Source organism: Monodelphis domestica, chromosome 2 (genome assembly GCF_027887165.1).
Source record: "Monodelphis domestica isolate mMonDom1 chromosome 2, mMonDom1.pri, whole genome shotgun sequence".
Lineage (NCBI taxonomy): Eukaryota > Metazoa > Chordata > Mammalia > Didelphimorphia > Didelphidae > Monodelphis > Monodelphis domestica.
Window position 1 is genome coordinate 504,069,677 of NC_077228.1, and position 19,085 is coordinate 504,088,761.

The 19,085-nt window shown below is 38.5% G+C and overlaps 1 protein-coding gene across 4 annotated transcripts in view; it reads right to left on the reverse strand.

Annotated features, from left to right (window-relative positions):
- RHOT1 (ras homolog family member T1) overlaps positions 1-19,085 on the reverse strand; it is a 78,811-nt gene that overhangs the window by 20,322 nt on the left and 39,404 nt on the right. For 3 of the 4 annotated variants that reach the window (XM_056819468.1, XM_056819467.1, XM_001374607.5), the window contains exons 7-13: positions 13,016-13,124; positions 12,629-12,730; positions 7,221-7,319; positions 6,509-6,617; positions 5,230-5,350; positions 2,429-2,513; positions 1,925-2,070 (exon numbers count right to left, since the gene is read on the reverse strand). In XM_056819468.1, coding sequence (XP_056675446.1) covers positions 1,925-2,070; positions 2,429-2,513; positions 5,230-5,350; positions 6,509-6,617; positions 7,221-7,319; positions 12,629-12,730; positions 13,016-13,124 — 771 coding nt within the window. Of the gene's footprint in view, positions 1-1,924; positions 2,071-2,428; positions 2,514-5,229; positions 5,351-6,508; positions 6,618-7,220; positions 7,320-12,628; positions 12,731-13,015; positions 13,125-16,111; positions 16,180-19,085 lie in introns of those variants that run through there. The other variant, XM_016429241.2, reaches the window with a different exon arrangement.

A 19,085-nucleotide genomic window follows, 5' to 3' on the forward strand; every position in this document is an offset into this window, starting at 1 on the left:
TAAGATCAGGGATTTCTGAGCATCCTAGGAAGAATGACAAACCTATGAAGTAACACTAGGGCATGCACTGATTTCCTTTTTTAAAAAACTTTGATCCTCTGTTCTAGAATCAATTCTAAGACAGAAGAGCAACAGAGCTAGGCAATGGGAGTGTGGGGGAGGAGGGGAGGTCAGAGTGGGGTGACTTGCCTGGGACCACATAGCTTAGAAGTATCTGAGGCCACATTTGAACCCAGGTCCTCTTGACTCCAGGCCTGGCGCCCTATCTATTGTACACCCAGCTGCCCCACACATTTATTTTCAATAATGGAAAGCACAGGGAGAATGATAAGACATCTGGGTTCAAACCCCACCTCAGATATTCTGGGCGAGTCAGTCACCTCCCTGAGACCGAAGTTTCTTCAACTGTAAAATGGGAAGCCAAACCTTGCATTACCTGCCTCATCTACATGGTGTGAGAATCAAATGAGAGAGTGTTTTTAAAGTGTTTGGTAAACTCTTGAGAGTTAAACAAATGTCAACAATTACTACTCTACCTAAAATGTGATCTTTTCTAATTGCCAACATCCAAAAACTACATAAAGGCAATGGTATTTCTCCTGCACAGCCTGGCTTATAAATTATTCTAAAGGAATATTTCCCCATTAAATTAACAGAAACCGCATTATTCTCATGTCTGCATGACTTGCTCTCCTTCGTGTCCTTCAAACGGACCCTCTGGTGGCTCCTTCACATGACCCTGTGCAGGCCGGCTCTTCCTGCTCACCGGGGACCCTGGGAGTCCCGGCTTCCTCCAGTTCCTCTGCCATTTCCTCCACGAGGCCTTCCCGGACCCTCGCACAACATGCAGCACACAGTTGCCCTTAATAAACACTCACAAGTGCCCTGAATTAGCCTCCAGAGCCGATTAGGTTTAACTGATCTGGTTAAATTGTCAATAGGATCCCAGACTTAGAGCTAGGAGGAATCTCAGAGGTAACTGGAGGTTTGGTGTCTGGCCGGCATCACAGCTGCCAGTGTCTGAAGTCCTCAGACACCAAGCCCACACAGCACTAAACTCTCTGCGCCCCCTGGTGGGCTCAATGCCAAAGTGACTCACTTGTCTTGATTTTTAAAAATTAACCATTTTGTACGAATAAAGAAAGTTTACCGTATCTTCTCAATTCCAATCAGAAGTATGGCAGCTCTGACTGGATATACCCTCAATATAGATTTTAAATGTGTTTACATGAAACCATTTGAAATACTATTTTCACTGTTTGTGAGAGTCATACAAATAAGGTGAGACCGTCCCAAGTTAGATTTATGTTATGTCTAAAGATCCACCTTTCATGTAGAAGAGAAAAAGGCATTTAACAAATTCTCCTTATTCTCCAATTCCTACAACCGGTTGGGTCTTTGCTATATCTAGTTTCATGGCATTAAAAAAAAAAACACCTGGGGGGCAGCTGGGTAGCTCAGTGGATTGAGAGCCAGCCCTAGAGACGGGAGGTCCTAGGTTCAAATCTGACCTCAGACACTTCCCAGCTGTGTGACCCTGGGCAAGTCACGTAACCCCCATTGCCTAGCCCTTACCACTCTTCTGCCTTGGAGCCAATACACAGTATTGGTTCTAAGATAGAAGGTAAGGGTTTAAAAAAATATCTGCAACTCTCACACCCTGAGAACAAGAACATAAATTAAGGAGTAAGAGTCTGCTTAAACACAACTATTCCTAGAACAGAAGCAGCAGAGGGCAGAGCAGGTCTAACTGAACTCTTAAACAAGGTAGGACATGTTACAAAGATGGCAGATTGGGTCCACCCACAGTGAGAGGCTCTTTTACTTCAGAAGAGTTATAAACTTGCAATAAAGTTAACCCCCACCAAAACGTTACTTAAAACTATGTCATTCTATAATCAAGACATGTGAACTTTATACTCACGTCCACTGTGAAAGAAATCCCTGATAGGTGATCCATCCCCGTTCATTTGTACAAACTGTGTTGTTTACATCAGGTCCCCAAGGCATGTAAGGGAAGACTTTGAATAAATCTTTAAGCTCATCAGGTGACAAAGCACAGTCTCTATCCTGAAAATACACAAAGATGAAGGTAATGATTCTCTAAGAGATTAATTCTCCAAGGTAAGAGGTTTTTACTTCTACATCCAAAGTCAAATTAATGACTCTAAACTGTCCATGTATTTGAATAAATCTGTGAAAAATCAATTAGTTATTTTCTAATATAATTCTATGCCAAAAAAATATTTTGTGTTTTTGTAGCATTTAGAAAATAATAAAGAGCAAGAAAATAATTTCAATTGTTCAATTTAAAGAGTTTCCATCAGTTTCTTGTCTTATGTGGATTTCTCAATCACAGTTAAAAGTATCAAAGTAAGCCAATCATACTGAAGTATTTACCATATCAAAATCAAAATTAAAACCTTACCAAATCATGTTTGTCGAAAATGCTTTGGAGAAATAAATAAGCATGATGATTTAATTCAGTGGTGCAGTCAGGAGGTATTTTTAGTCTATAGACCAAAAAGAAAAAATAAAATAAAAATTGGTTATCTAGATGTGAATTTTAACCAAGAAGTGAATATTAAAAAAATTAGAAGTACTCAAATTTTTTTAGAACAGTATGTTTCTTAAAGTAACAGTGAACATCCTTAAGATCAATAATAATGATATTTATAAGTAATGGGTAAAGTTACATGTAAACATTTTTATATGTAAATAGCAGATCCTCTAAGGAGAATTTATAGAAAGATAGGGATAAGAATCACACAGGATGAAAACATGGAGCCCTGCATTGGTGAAAGGAGTACCACTTTGATGAAACCCCAGAACCAACATGATTAAGAAACCTGAGAGCTAGTTATGATCAAAACTTTCTCTCTAAAATACTGTCTACTACATCTAACTCATTTCTAACGCCCACAAAGTTACAAGATACAAATGTAGGGTTTCCATATACTAAGATTCCATATTCCATACTGATATAGAACAATGATGTGATGAATATGGTAGCCAGACTAGTGAAATGTATTCTCAAAAAAAACAATGGGGACTGAAATATAAACAATGTGTGCTCTTTTAGAGAAGGCAGTATGATTAATGCAGGTTGGGAAATTGCACTGGCCTATAAAAGAATCCTAACAGACCAGTCACCGGATTAGTCAAGGAAAGGCTTCTTGAAATTGGGAAGGATATTCTACAATACTTTGTCCAAACAAAAATGGATCTAAAGATACAAAACGTGTAAACGAGTTCTGGGTGGAATCTAGGAAAGCTAATGAGTTAGGTTTCCAGTGACTCAGATAGAAAGAACTTTGCTCACTGCATCATGGAACTAAAAAAAAAAAATCTCAATGCTAAACTGGAGACATTAATACAAAAAAGTCACATAAGAAAAGACAAATAAAGTCCAGTCCCTAAGATATACTACTTGGAAATGAGCTACATCAGATTACTGTGTTAACCTTTGTCAAACTAAGTAACAAACATCTACTTATAACCTTGCTTGTGCCACTGGACCCTCTGGTAGTCTAGCAAAGCTACAGGTCTACCCCTTCATAGAATCAATTGTTTTTGTTTTTTTCCCTGTTAATCAAATTAGCTTTTATTTTAAAAAAATTTTTTTAACGTTTACATGATTCATTTTCTTTCCCTCCACACACCCAGAGCCGACAAGCCATTCTACTGGGTTGTACAAATGTTATCACTTGATACCTAATTCCATATTATTCATTTTTGCTATAGAGCAATTTTTTAAAAGCCTAAACCCCAAATCATGTACCCATATAGACATGTGATAAGTCATATGTTTTGCTTTTGCATTTCTACTCTCAGAGTTCTTTTTTTAGTTAGAAGTTAGTAAAAATAAAGATGTCATTTTTTCTGATCCACACTTGCAGCTTTGTATGTATGTGGCAAGGGGTGGGTTTGCTGGAAGTTGTTTCTTACATAGAAACAAAATATATCCATAAAATTTGCTGTTCAAGTTTGAGAATCTTGCTTATAACAATTAGGCATATAGGCATATCCTACCTTATGTCACTAATTGGTTCTGCAAAAACATGACATCAGGAAAGTCTACATTACAGAAGACAGTTACACAGAAACAAAGATATCAATGAGCAAGTTGCCGAATGATGTTACAGAAGGATTTTTATGGTTTTCCAGCAGGATTTGTTTTCATATCTGTGTGTATCTACATATAATACAAGCCCAATATTAGGAAATATTAATTGGCAAAAAGCTGGGTGGGCTGAGCATCTACCGAGGTCGGCTTTTTCCTTGCAGATAGTGGGAGCCTCCATATGAAGTGCCTGAATCATCACTAGGATAATTCTCCCAAAGGGAGAGCTGTCTCTGAGTCTAGAGCTCTAGCCTGACAGGGAAACAGCCTGGAGCCCTTCCTGGAGCCCTAACCTGGGAAAAAGAAGAGGGAAAAGTCATACCTTCTTGGGGAAAGCAAAGAGCCTTAGAGGCTAAGTCATAGTAGTTATATGCTGTCTATAATTAAGGACGGTACACATAGCAAAAGAACACTCAACTCCTATTTCTGATCTCACTCAAGACAAATTAGTTCACTACATTTAAAAGAATCCTGTTAATTAGGTAGTCATATCTGAACAAGTAAGTATAATCGCCTCAATAACATGACAATGCATAGGGGAAAAATGTTCTACATATACCATCCTCCCCCTCAACCCTCCCCACCCCCATTCCCTATTCAGAGCATTGGAGAGACCTGTGATCTCCCTGATGTGGGTACTTCCATCATCCCTATATACCTTGTTCTGTGTGATTCTCATTAATGCATTTCCATAAATCCTCTCTAGAAAATCCATCCTCTCATTCTTTTATTATCTCAAGGGCACAAAGATGTCTTAAGAACATCAAATAGCACTCAGATCATCCACCTACACCTCTCTCATGAGGTTATCTCCATTCCCTCAGTCTCATTCCTACCCCATCCTTGAGCCCACCTCCTTCCTTTGCATATCCTTAAGGATATTTTTATGCCACATTTTTAATCTTGGCAATTCACAGAGAATAAGAAATTTAAGCCAAGTGTTAATGATCAGCTGTGGAGTTTGTTATCAATAGAAAATTAAACAAACAACTTCCTTTCCCCCCCCCCTTTTTTGTGTTCTGCAGACAACAGCTGGCAATTATGCTTAAAAAAAGTTTTTTAAAAACCCTTGAAGAAAAAATGAAAGTAGGAAGCTAGATACATACAAAGGGAATAAATATTCTGGTGTAAGTTCCAGATCGTCATCATAACCAAACCGACGAAGCACTGTCCAAGTCGTTTCATGTCTCCCTCTCTGGATAAAAAGTGTATGTAGAAAAAGAAAGCCTGAAATAAAGCATATCAGTAAATAAACCTTCTGGGTAAAAGGTATTCAGATGTCATTGTATGGCATTGTTACTAAATGACTACCTAAATGGAGTGCTGTGTTATCTAGTGAAAAAAGACTGGTTCAAAATGATTCAAGAAGTCTATCATTTGAAGACTCTCAGATGGACAAGGCCATGTGCAGTCAAATGGAAAACTGTATAAAAAAAGAGCTAATCAAATAACAACCATGCCTATGTCCAAATCACACTTTAAAAAAAAAAACCCAAATAAAGTTCAGGCTGGAGTCTTAAAAAGCAGCTGAGTCCTGTCTTGTTATGCCCTGCTAGAAATCCCTTACTACATGTTCAAATACTGACTTCTGCATATATTCAGTTCTAAAAGGGAAGGCAATAGATACAAAGGCCCCAAAATGCATCAGAGAGGACAACTCTAAATTGAATCCCATAATCTATGACATTCACAAAAGGGATAAAGTGAAAAGAAAAAAACATGGTTCCAAGCATCATTTTCTTTCATCTTTCTATAATGGAAATTCTGGGTTTCACTTGTAGGTGGCTCTTCTTTACTGCATCTCTAATGTATGCTGCTCTGACAACAGGGAACATTCTGTACTTGGTAAACAGGATTAAGAGACAGAAAGTCTTCACTAAAAATAATTTCTATTTCAAGGCTGCTTCAGAAGGAAGCTCTTTGAATGGGGCCACATTTGTCTCTCTCTCAGGTACTTCTGTGCATCCCTGAGAACCTGGGCCATGATCAGCTGACCAAGACATCCGGGACTCCAGATTATCTGAAACCTGGAGCTGGGGATGACATGTCAATCTCTCTGCCAGAGGGGCCTGCCCTAAACAGATTTTATCAGTGCTTCGGACACAGGGGTGAATTGTTATGCGGCCTCGAGGCCTAATCTTTCCTACTGCCATCTGATGACTTTTGTTCCTTCTGACCAAGATACCATTCCTCCCCCACCCATAGGTTTGTCTGTGTAGAAGACCCTGTAGGAGCTTTGGATGTTAGAAACAAATTTCAAATGTTTTAACAAATCTTGGCACTTCTAAGAGTCACAAAAGAAATACTGCAGGGAATTCTTGCTTCTATCAAGTTTAGCAAATATTAAGCTAAAATAAACCAAAAACAAACAAAACACCCACCTACCTTTTAGGGTCAGTCCACTGTCAGCCACTCCATCACTTAGATTTTTCCTGACTACATTCTTAACATCTTCCAGTGCTTGAGGAGCTAATGGAGTGTTAAAACAAATTCTCTAACAAACAACATAAAATAATGAGAAGCAATCAGCATGAAATCAGACAATAACCATGAAATATTAATCTATGAAACAATCTGAAATCAACATAGAAAAGTTACAATCAAAGCAAACAAACTTGAAAACCAGGGTGACTCCTCAGTGACCCAGGATTGTATCACTGAGGGGCTTGCTTGCTCACACACAACAACCTGAGCACTAGTTCAGGAAGGCAAAAAGTCTAAGCCACCACAGGCACAAAGGGAAGCAACAGGAGTTGGGGGTCGGTGGTGGGTAAGGAAAGCCAAATAAAAAGGGTCCGTAGCAAACGTCTCATGTGTACAGCACCAAGAGGAAGAGAAACTCCTCCTACTACCCCCAAGACCTTCTACCAACCCTCTTTGTGCGGCTCAGAGTTCTAGGTTTTACTTAACCCCTCCTCTCCCCACTGTCCACAAGGCCATGACACTCGAAAGCTGCTCTACAGGAGGCCAGGATAGTTCTCCCATGGAAAAGACCCTCACACCTATGGTGTGTATCCGTACAAACTAATGCTGGGAAGGACTGACCAATGAAGAGACAGAGCCCTTGCTCACACAGGCTAAATGCCCAGGCCTCTACCTGAAAGAAGTTGAGCTCGGCATCATTGAGGGTGCCATCATTGTCCTGGTCAGATATCTTGAAGATTCGTGTTAGGGCTTTGACACAAGCTGGTTTCATCTACAAAGGAAAACAGAAAATGAAGTATGTTTTTCATGTATCAATTTATGCTGAAGCTTTTCCATCTTATTTTCTTAACTACACCTGGGCCTCCCTTGACCGTTTCAGATACACCTCTATTTTTCATTACTGTCATCCAAAGTAACTCATCACACCTAATGAAACAATGAGTGATGAGCTCATACCTATCAGACATTGGATGCTACTGATCCTATTTTGGGGGGCTGCTATCTGGAAGAGGAGCCCCTTTATTCTCCCCTTCTGACACAAAAGCCCTATGAAAGCCAGACCTCCAGACAGACCTATAGGCCAAGGAATAGGTAGGGTTCTCTGTTATGATCTGTTCCTAGAACTGATAATAATAATTCATTTTTTATGATAAAGCCTGTAGGAAGAAATAGACCTACTCCAAAATGGTTGGCAAAACATTCTTGCCCAAGTTTGAATCACTTCTACTGTTATCCTTAGCTGTTAGATTAAGAACTGGTTTGTTTTTCATGATTTTCTAATCATTCTCTAAAAGCTTTAAAAGGTATTTCTGTCATCTTTGTCTGGGACATTTTAAAGGGTGAAAAAAATAAAGAAGAAAAGGAAGCTATGCCAAAGTCAGTGGCCTAGAATGTAAACTGTCTCTGCTATTTACTATCTGTGTGACTCTGAGCAAGTCATCACTAGCCCCAGCACCTGGCCCAGGTCCTGGCATACAACAAGACTTAATAAATGCTTGCTGATTGATTGGTTTTATAGGCCTTGGTTTCTTCACCTGTAAAATAAGGAGATTGTACTAAATAACTTCAAAAGTACCTTTCAGGTCTAAATTTTTGGACACTGAAAAGACACAAAAGCACTAACATTATTAGAGAATGGAAAGAGCTAGAATCAGTAAGATCTGAATTCATGTTCTGTGTAAATCTTAAAACTACTCAGACTGTATTTTAGAAGACTTGGTCTAGCTATTCCCTTATTGTAACAATGGAGATACTTGGTCTAACAAGAATTAAGAATGTATTGGGAACTTTTAAAATTACTCCACCCTACTCAGACAGTGCCTTAGGGGAAGATAAAGTTGTAAACTCCTGATTGAACAATGAAAGTCCCTAACTCATACCTTAAGCTAGAACCTTAAGCTAGGTCTATTTTTAGATCTAATACAAAAAGGTGTTAAGTACCTGTAAAGGTTAAATTAATCACAAAAAGGTCAAGTAACTTACAAAAGGCAAGCTTAACAAAGGGGTATGAAGTACTCAGAAGATTTAATCTAACCAGAGAAGGTGAAAACCAAAAAAGGTGAAAACTAAGAATGGGCAGTCCTGGAAAAAAGCATCTACTGTGATTGGTAGACATGAAAATTTAGGGGAGGTGACATAAGAGAAAATTTCTTTAAAAGGAAGGGGTAAAAAGTCAGGAGAAAAGTGAATTCAGTTTGGAGAGCAATTCAATTCAGAGTGGAGGGAGATTCTGAATTGGAGTTCAGGAAATTCAGTAGAGGACTGGAGCTTGCTTAGAGATGGTCTTGTGGTAAGTAATAAGACTGACTCACTCCCCCTTAGGCTCAGGCCTAGGTCATTTTGGCCTAGGCCTTTTTCTATTGCTTGGCTCATCCTGAGCCAGAGCAGTTTAAATTAATTCTCTCTCTCTCTCTCTCTCTCTCTCTCTCTCTCTCTCTCTCTCTCTCTCTCTCTCTCTCTCTCTCTCGCTCTCTCTCTCTCTCTGTCTCTCTCCTTCCCTTAATTCCTTCTTTCTTTAGTAATTAAAATCTTCATAAATCTCAGCTGACTTGGGTATTTTCATATTTGGAAATTTCCCATGGTGACCACTTATTTTAGATTTTAAGTCAAAACACTAAAAATTATGCTTACAGTTTTGGCATTAACATCTGCCACTCATGTTTAATAGCTTTGTAATTAGGGAAAATTCCATAAGACTAAGTTACTGATAAACTGTCATCTGCTTGAGTGGAAGGAGTTTCCATTCATGAAACTCCCTAGGCCAGTGAAATCACAAGACCAGCAGAAACACTCAAAGAATTCTAATTTACTTGTCAGTAGATCTAGGAATAAAATTAATCTATACATGTAACAAAGAACTTTGAGAAACATTTTATCTGGGGGGAGAGTGCACAATGAGCAAGATGAAAGAAAGGAATCATATGGTAACCTTAGTGAGTCCCCCTGCTAGGTGGTTATTCCCAGAGGAGGAGTTGAGGATGTTCCCAGTAAAGGAGTTGAGGATGTTTGTAAATGGATCATGTATGCCAAAGTTTGGGTCATGCTACCTATCATATCAGGTAACTCTGGAATGAAAAAAGGGCTCCAAAAAGAGGTGGAAAGAATTCTAAACCAAGAGACAGCCTTAAAAAAAAAAAGCAATTTCCAAAACAAAGTTCAATGAATTAGAAAAGGGGATTTGAAAATGAGAAAAGAAGAAAATCAAGACTCTGGGGATAGAATCTACAACTATTTTCTTTTATGAATGGGCACCTGGCATAACAAAACACAAGCACAATCTTTTAAAATAGTTCTTAAAGAATCTATGAGGCAGATAAGTAACAAAAGAAGATACTGATTCTATAAAGGTAATCTCCGTATTCAAAAACAACTTAAGGACGAGTATAAAAAGGTCTGTCTCATGATAATCTAAGTCCATGATAATTCTAACTTCTTCAGGAATGCTCCTTGTATTTCTCAAAGAATATCAGTTACTACACTACACACAACTGTAACTAAAATTAGTCTCTGTTTTGTGCATGTAGTGTCTTCTCTCTCAGTAAAAAACTATTAAAAGACATTGCCAAACATGGAAAAAAATAATCAATTGCATGTTTCTCAGCAAAAGTTAAAAAACATCAGTGATTGCTCTCAGCCCATTAACTGAATGTGATATATAAATACTAGCTTCCTCTCTTAACATACTAAAATCAAACAGTACTAAAAGTATTGTCTTGAAAACATTTTAGGAATTTTAGGGTTAGAAAAAGCAAGAAACAAAGATTATAGTCTAAATCACTCTTCACAGAGAAAAAGAACCTGACATCTGGGAGAAGTTCAGTGTGTGTCCAGCCCAATGACTACACCCTGTGTAATAGAGAGAAGGTATGAATTTATGTCTTCTTTCTTTCCAGGGCACTATTAATCTAAATTAAAAATCTGATTTTCACTAAACATTTTTCTCTATACAAAGAAGTTCATGTTTTATATGATAAAAAGAGTTCCATTACTTCTCTTTTGCCTAGGAATTCTCATAGATCTGAATTTTTTATTTTAAATATAGCCTTTAGGATGGCTGATAAAAACAACTTTTAATCTTTTTTTAAAAAAGCTTAAGTTTTCCATCTAAAATACAAAGTAACTTTTAAATGGAAGTTTTATACAAGAAAGCAGTCTCTAAATATTTCAGGTTGTTGGAGAGTTAGTTGTAACAGGATGGTTAGGTTACATCTAGCCAAGGAGCTCTAGCAAATAGCAAAGTCTTGACTATATTTTTATAAGTGAGTAAGCTACTGGAGGGGGGAGAAAGGGGAAAGTCACTAGAAGAATCAGTGATCTAATTTTTTAAAAAAAAGGATCAATAAAACATAAAACAAAGTTTAAGAATAATTAAAAGGGGAAGCAAATAGCTGGCAGATAAGAGGCAAGGTGACTATTTCGTGTCACTATAAATGGAGAAAGAAATCAAAAGGCTTGTCTATACTGCCTTTTCTTTCATAATCTTTCTTTTCTTTTCAAAGAAAAGAGACTGGCAAAGAAACTAGAAAGTTTAGTCAAAGAAGTAAACCAGCATGGGATATTCAGCAGAGAAAAGTAAGAAGCCATTAGTGGAGTTAATATAAACTTTTATGGAAGGTTTCAGAGTTGAAATCCTAAGTGCCTAGGATAGAGAAGAAGTTAAAAAAGACACTTTTTAAAAAAATTAAAGACCCTTACCTTCTGTCTTAGAATTAATACTGTGTATTGGTTCCAAGGCAGAATAGTGATAAGGGCTAGGCAACAGGGGTTAAGTGATTTGCTCAGGGTCACACAGCTGGGAAGTGTCTGAGGCCAGATTTGACCCTAGGACCTCCCATCTCTAGACCTGACTCTTAATCCACTGAGCTATCCAACTGTCCCCCAAAAAGACATTTTAAATCAAATCTAGGAATCAGACCAAGGCTGCATTAAGTGATAGATGTTAAAGTAAAATATTAGTAAGAAAGAAGGTAGGAATTAGCAAATTATAACTAGATTTTACTCTAAAAGCTTAAACTATCTTTACAATAGTTCTCAGTAACATTGCTTGTAAGGTTGCTAAAGAATATTATTTTTCATTTTAAATGAAAAACACAAGAGAAAATAAATAGAAGTTCCTCTGAGTTTTTGACACCTGAATCATTCTGTCCTGATCGCTAGTGTATACAAGCCCAGTAGTCAAAGCATCTCCAAACACTCAGTAGATGGACAAGAACTCAAACTGCAGATGTGGCTTTTCTGAGGATCTAACACTTCTGGAGAGTAAAACTGAAAACCTGATCTTGGAAATAAGTAAATGCCAACACAGGGACCCTTAAATAGCTCATAGACTTTAGTAACATGATCAAATCCAGATTAAATCAGCTGAACAAGGCAGATGATATTTTAATTTTTTTTAAACCCTTATCTTCCATTTCCAAGGAGAAAACTGGTATGGGCTAGGAAATTAGGGTTAAATGACTTGCCCAGGTTCCCACAGCCAGGAAATGCCTACCTAGTTCCCCCTAGATGGCATTTTAAAATCCTTTGTGCTTTTAGTTATGGGAGAATCTAATTCTATTATGTAATAATCAATTCAAATTCTATTCAAAATGGACTAAACCTATTAGTTTATGGTCTGGAAATTCTGTACCATTAAAATAAAACTATTAGCTAAGACTTGCATTTCATTTACTATATGAAATATTCTAAAGATATTTGGCAAAAAATTATTTCAACTAAAATAGTTTAAGTACTTAGATATCTAATCCAAAAAAGTCTAAAAAAATTAGCCTTTCTAATATGGAAATACATTTTGCATAACTGCACATGTATAATCTATTTGAAATTGCTTGCCTTCTCAAGGACAGGAGTGGGGAGGAAGAGAACATAGAACTCAAAATTTTAAGAAATGAATGTTAAAAACTTTTTACATATAATTAGAAAAATATATAATACTTCAATTTAGACACTAATAAAAATTTAACAGCATTTCAGAACTTTTAATTTTTTAATTTCAGAAAAAAACTTCTTGAAGACCACAGTAAAAATTACTACCCACTTTCCTCCCAATCTCCACAAAAAGCTATAGAAAAATTAAAGTACCTCTTTTTCTTCTGGACAGTACAGGGGCCCTGTAGGATGCAGAACAGCCTTCTGTGCATAATAAAATAGCTCCGATATGTTTTTCAAGTTTTTTGCTGAACACTAAAAGACAGTTTAAATATTTACACTTTAATAAATATAATCAATAAAAAGTTAAACTCCTTCAGTATGTGGTAACAAAAAAGTTTCCTTGGAGAAAACAATTTATTTTTGCACCTATTCACAACATAGAAATAAGAAAGGTGCAAAAGAGTTTATAACCCAATGGTGAGTCATGCATGCTGCCCAAATGGCTTCGTTACTTATCTTAACTCCATGTCCAGTTCCACCAAACAACTGGGCACTACCAACCCTTGGCTGACCCATCAGGGCAGCATATCAGCATACCTCCACACAGGTCTCTATCTCTGTGTACTGGTTCATGATGGGAAGAATGGTTTCCATACTGCTATATTCCACTAGATCCGACTTGTTCCCAACTAATATCAAAGGCAGCCTAGAATATACAAGACATAGTTAAAGGCAATAAAGAACTTACTCCTTTTTTATTTGCTTCAAAACCTATTCTAGATGGAAAAGATTTCTTCCTAACTAGCACCTTCCACTCAATCAGATCAGTATGGTATCCCATTCTCTTCCTGCCCCCAATACCTACCACACTCATTTCCACCTCTGCTATTCTCTTTTCTTAGAATAAACCATTCTCAGTGCTCATTGTCTATGCACACTTTCCCTAATCTTCAAGTTGTCCAGTCCTTGTCTCTCTGCTTGGAATTCTTGCCCACAGTTATGTTACTAAATGTGAAAGGGAACAGGACAGAACTGGTCAAGAGGAATGGGGCCCATGATCTCAGCGAAGCAGGAGGCATCTGAAGCTATAACAGGTTTATGAGGGACAAAAAAAAGTCTAAGACACGTCAGCTAAGACTGGGAATTAGGTACCATATTACTTGGTTTATGGGTACCACAGCATTTATAGATACCATAATTCTAGAAAGGTAGAGCCCAGGGTCCAAGGAGTCACAGAATCAGTAAGAGCAGCACTACCAAGCAGGTATGGCATAATCTCTGAAACAAGAGCAAAGATTATAATCTGCCCTGTTTTATACTGGCTGCTGGTTGTAGGTAGCCCCAAGTCCATACATACCCAGAAAGAAGCTATATAACTATAGGCAAACAGTCTCTAATATGTGGCCAAAGGGCCCAATATCATCCAGATAGCCTTATATTATCTCACCTCCTAACAGGGAGTATCCTGATCCTTCTTTTTATTCTGTAATAGAGTTTCACTGATATCTTTTGTTGTTACATCACCTAGATACCCCCTATGTTTTCCCTTTCCCACAACCAGAGTCATCTCTTATAACAAATTTTTTTTTGTTAAAGAAAATGGAAAAAAAAATTCAGCAAAACTAAATCTGACATTGTATGTAGATGTCCTCTCTTAATCTTCTTTGGGGTCAAATTTGTTCTTTATAATCTCTCAACATTCATTTTTGACTGCTTTGTGGTTGTTCTTTCCATTTATATTGTATAGTCACTATGTATATCCTTCCCTATTTTTAAGGTCTCAACTTAATTATGCTAGAAAGCTGAACTTTTTCAGGTGCTCAAACCTACATCTTTGACCTAATGTCAACACTGGAAAAGAAACAGGTCAGCCTCGCTTTGGGAAGTAGACAATGTGTGCCTATTGGAGGGTTTGAGCAATAGAAAGTAGCTGCTGATGAAAGAACTCTCTTTTCTCTCCACTAATCCTGATCCGTTTTGACACATATAGGAAGCTACCTATAATGTGTGAAGGAATTCAATGTTTTGGGAAGCCAGGATCTTTCATCCCCTTATGAAAGTCTTCTATGGCTGCTGAGGAGTTGACTGGGAAATAAGGCTTCCAGGGACCATGTCTTTGCCTGTGTTCCTCATGGAAATTGGTTCCCAGAGGTTTCCAATAAGTCTGTCTGTTCAGGGCTGCTTTAGAAGTAGTCAGTATAGGACACAAGGGCACTGATGTCCACAGAGAAAGTCACCAGTGTAAAAAATATCTAAGTACTTGGCTGCCGTGTATCTGTGTAGGCACAGTTACAATTAGAGGAAAGTGACACCCTGGGGCAGGAATTATAGCAGAGGACACAAGTTCTTGACAGAATTTGCCAGGGAAGGTAGTTGTTCAGGTAGGATTTGAGGAGGAAGACAGAACATTGAAGGAATTTTGAGTATAATGAGCAACAAATCTAAGGCATTACAGAAAATCTTTTTAATAGTAAAAAGGGGGTTTTGGTAGTTAAATTTTAGAGAGACAATCAGCCCACATATGCTCAAACAGCTAGCAAATCTTATCCACCACTCAGTCCCAAAGAAGTAATCCTGCTTGGTGGTGACCATCATCTTGGTCTTGTAATTAGGACTATGCACAGGTGTTTGTCCCAAATGATGGTAAAACCCATAGCTGGGATAGAAGGGTCTCTTCTAAAGCAAAGCAGAAAGCTAGACTCAAAACCAGGGAAACCTGAGTTCAAGCCTGACCTCAAACTCTTACTAGCTATATGATCCACAAATCCATGAATCTCTCAACTTCTTCATCTGTGAAATGAGGAAGCTGGATTCAACCTCCAAGATCCCTCTTAGTTCTAAATCTTTAATCCTGCTAATAATAACCTCCTGAGAAATGGTTAGGAAATTTAGTTCACCTTTCAGGTCTGCCATTAGTCTACAAAAAATGACAATGGGAGGCTAAACAGGGCCTATGAAAGCCTAACAGAGTCAAGATAGTGTTCTAAAATGGAGATGAACTGCAACCCCTAGACAACAAAGCTCTCAGTAAGTCTGTTGAAAAAGAAATATCATCTAATTAGAGTTGTGGAGCCTATGAAGCTGTGGTACAGGATAGGAATGAAATGGACAGAATAAGGATGCCTACATGATGGGGGAAGGTTGATACTGAATTTCTGAGATAGGTTCTCCCAAAGCCTCTTGGTGGGAGTGGATTGTCAATGGCTACAGCAAACTCTAAGAGTACTTGTTATCAATTGATCAACAAGTATTTCTGAAGGCCTCTACACCAGGTAGAATGTCAAAGGATATTACAGGATGGAGGGCCAAATGATCTGACATAAAATCTTCAACATTTTCCATGATCCCAAATTCCCAGTTGTGATACTATTAGGGTAAACCTAAAGAGCTTAGATTTTTAAGTGACCTGAGGGAAATATATATTCTTTTAAAAAAATGTAAATGGAAGCCCCTAGAAGTTAGAAGTTGGCCTATTCCATCCCAGAAGACCTATTAGTAATAAAACACAAAGTAGGCCCTGTTTTAATGTTTGTGCAAAATGGTAAGCACCCAAAACACAAGACCTCAGGAGGGTGTGGGTGCTGGGAACTTAGGGATGTCCCTCCCTGCTCTTTATACGGCCTTCATCTTATCATTCAAATGCTTGGATGGCAGGTCACCACAAGGTTAAATCAAGCAAAAATATGAGCCTACCTGACCAGCTAGGGTTTGCAGTATATCACAGCACAGTGGTATTCCAGGTTTCAAATGGTCCACGATAGGTATTCTGTGCCTAACAGAAGAGGCACAGCATGGTGTAATGGAAAGAACAAGGAATCTGGAGTCCTAAGACCTGGGTACAAATTCTGGTCCTAGTACTATCTGTATGACTATGCAAGTCACAGACTCTCTGAACCTCAGCTTTTTAACTGTAAAATGGGAATAATGATACTGCTACCATCTGCCTCACAAGATTACTTATTAAACAGAAGTACTTTATAAATCTTAAAGTGTTATATAAATGTAAGTTAAGTCAGTGATTACTATTAACAGGTACCTCAAATCTTGAAGGCCACTCCTAACAATAGTAATAGTAGTAGCTGCCATTTAAGAAACACCTTAAATTTCCTATCTCATATCAGTTTCTTCTCTGTAGCAGTCAAGTGGTCTAAGTGGTCAAAGAAGAGAACTCTTGGGCAGGATAGGTTTTACAGTTAAGTTAATGCTAAGGCATCTGCCTCCATGATAAATGAGAATGACGGTCAGAGTGAACCAAGAGAGAAGGCAATGCCATCTAGACCTGGACAAAGGCAGTCCAAATGGCTAGTGTCTACTACAAATAAATAGCTTTCTTTAATAAATAAGAACATCTCGATTATAGAGAAAATTGCTCCTAAAGCTCCAGCAGAAATTATCAAAGCAACCTGCGTGCATTTTCATTCTTTCCAAACTCTATCTCCATTGCCCCATTCTCAAAGCACATTTTTAATAAAAGCTGTTCAATAATGACCTAACTAAAAATTGTACAAGTGTGAGGCAAAATAAAAGTCATTCTGTTTCAAAATGTCTCTACTTCATCGAAAAAATGATTTCCCATCTTTCCTCCTAATCACCAAGACTGCTACAGAAAGCTAAAAAGCAACCGAATCCCAAGGAGCAAGTGATAGAGTGAAGGCCACCCTCCACCTTAAATTACAGAAGTTAGGATCCTGCTAGGTATAGGGTAGAGGGAATTTTTTTTTTAATCTTTTACTTTCTATCTTAGAATCAATTCTGTCTTGGTTCCAAGGAAGAAGAGCAGTAAGAGCTAGGAGTGGGGGTTAAGTGAGTTGCCCAGGGTCACCTAGTTAGTTAGTATCTGAGGTCAAATTTGAACCCAGGACCTCCTGTTTCTAGGCCTGGCTCTCATTCTACTGAGTCACCTAGCTACCCATGGTAGAGGGAATTCTTACTCAGACATGGTTGAATCAGATGACCTTTCAACTCTGAGATTCTGGGATGCCATTGCAGAGGAAGCAGACAGCTTTTATAGCTTTTCCTGAAGACAAGTCCTTGGGGCCTCTTATTCTAGTACTGATGAAAGCACACGAGTACTCCAAGCTGAAGGCTGACATGGCAGCCACAAGATAGAAATGATCAAAGCTCCCCTTTTCTCATATATATCCCACAAGTTTTGGCACTTGGGCAATAGAACTTATATTTCTGAATGAAAGGGCTGTCCAGAGAGAACTTTGAGAGAAGACAGGCTATAGGGACTCCCCATAGCAAGTGATTTCTAGTATGGAGGGAAAGGAAGGTCACCAAAGAAATAAAACTTCTGGCAGGAACTCTAGGCTCCTAAGCCAAAAGACAACGGAGATCAGAAATGTAGAGTCAGGAAGCTTTTAGGAAAATGGAAAATCTGAATCTGAAATTTTCTGATATAAGGCTAGTTTATGGTGCTCAGAGGATATACAAGCTAGGAAAAGGATCATCCAGGGGCTGGCAAGTCTAGGGATCAGGAGCAAGGGAGGAGAAGAGTATCTTGATATCTCTTCAATGTCAATGGGAAAGGCCCCAGGATTTCCTTAGCCCTCACAAAAATGAGCAACTCAATCATCAGAGGAGGGAAAAAGGGGGGAGGGGGACAGTTAAATGCCTCAGAGGATAGAGAGCCAGGCTTGGAGACACGATGTCCTGGGTTCAAATCTGACCTCAGATGCTTCCTAGGTGTGTACCTAGTTCCTGGGCAAGTCACTTAACCTCAACTGTCTAGACCGTATCACTCTTTTGCCTTGGAACCAATGCTTAGTATCAATTTTAAGGAGGAAAGTAAAGGTTTAAAAAAATCATCAGAGGGTACATGTGTATATTTCTCTCTTTCTCCCTGCTCCCTCCCCTTTCTCTCACAGAACAGAAAGCACAAAAGGGCCTAGAGCTAGATGGGGCAACACCCAATAATTCAGCCTGACTAAAGGAAGAACAAAGGGCTTAGTAAACTGTCCTCACTTGGTGTCCAAAGGGTGTTTCTGGAGTGTTGGCTATTAGTCTTCCCACTTCATCCAGATCCGAGATGCCTCTGAGGGAACTACTCTTCAGAGTTCCACTCCAGTCATCACCCAGGGTCAGTGTACATACAGATGATAATAAAAGCTTTTAACTTCAGTGATGGAGCTATTTAGGTAAACCCATTCTTCAGGGCTTAGCTGAATCCCTCGCCGAAATGCTTAGCCCTTTCAATCCACGTGGCATCAGTACTCCAGCAGGACAATTCCAAAGTACAGTGGGGGCACAGAATGCTTCCGCTGCCAAGGGATGTGTATGACTTCCCTGGGGGGCCAGATTATGCCCCCTCTCAAAGGTACAAGATAGGAAATCCAACTAATATCAAGGAATCCTATTTCATAGTAGCTTCTGTACAAAGGTTTAGGGCAAGACTGATCCAACTTTTTGGTAGGTTGGGAAAAGCCAGAAGGCATTAAATGATGGATTTATGCATTATCAAACCATTTCAATAATGGTATAGCCAAGGCAGTAAGTCAGAACAGGAGCATGGAAGCTAGTAGCTGGCTAAGTGGTACACTCATAAAAGTGAACACTGATTAGAAGGTCAGCAATATGATGGCCAGAGCCCACAGAAGGGGTTCTAGGATACTTCAGAACAAGATATGTATACAGAATTAAAAGCCAGCTAAGCAGGACAGATCTG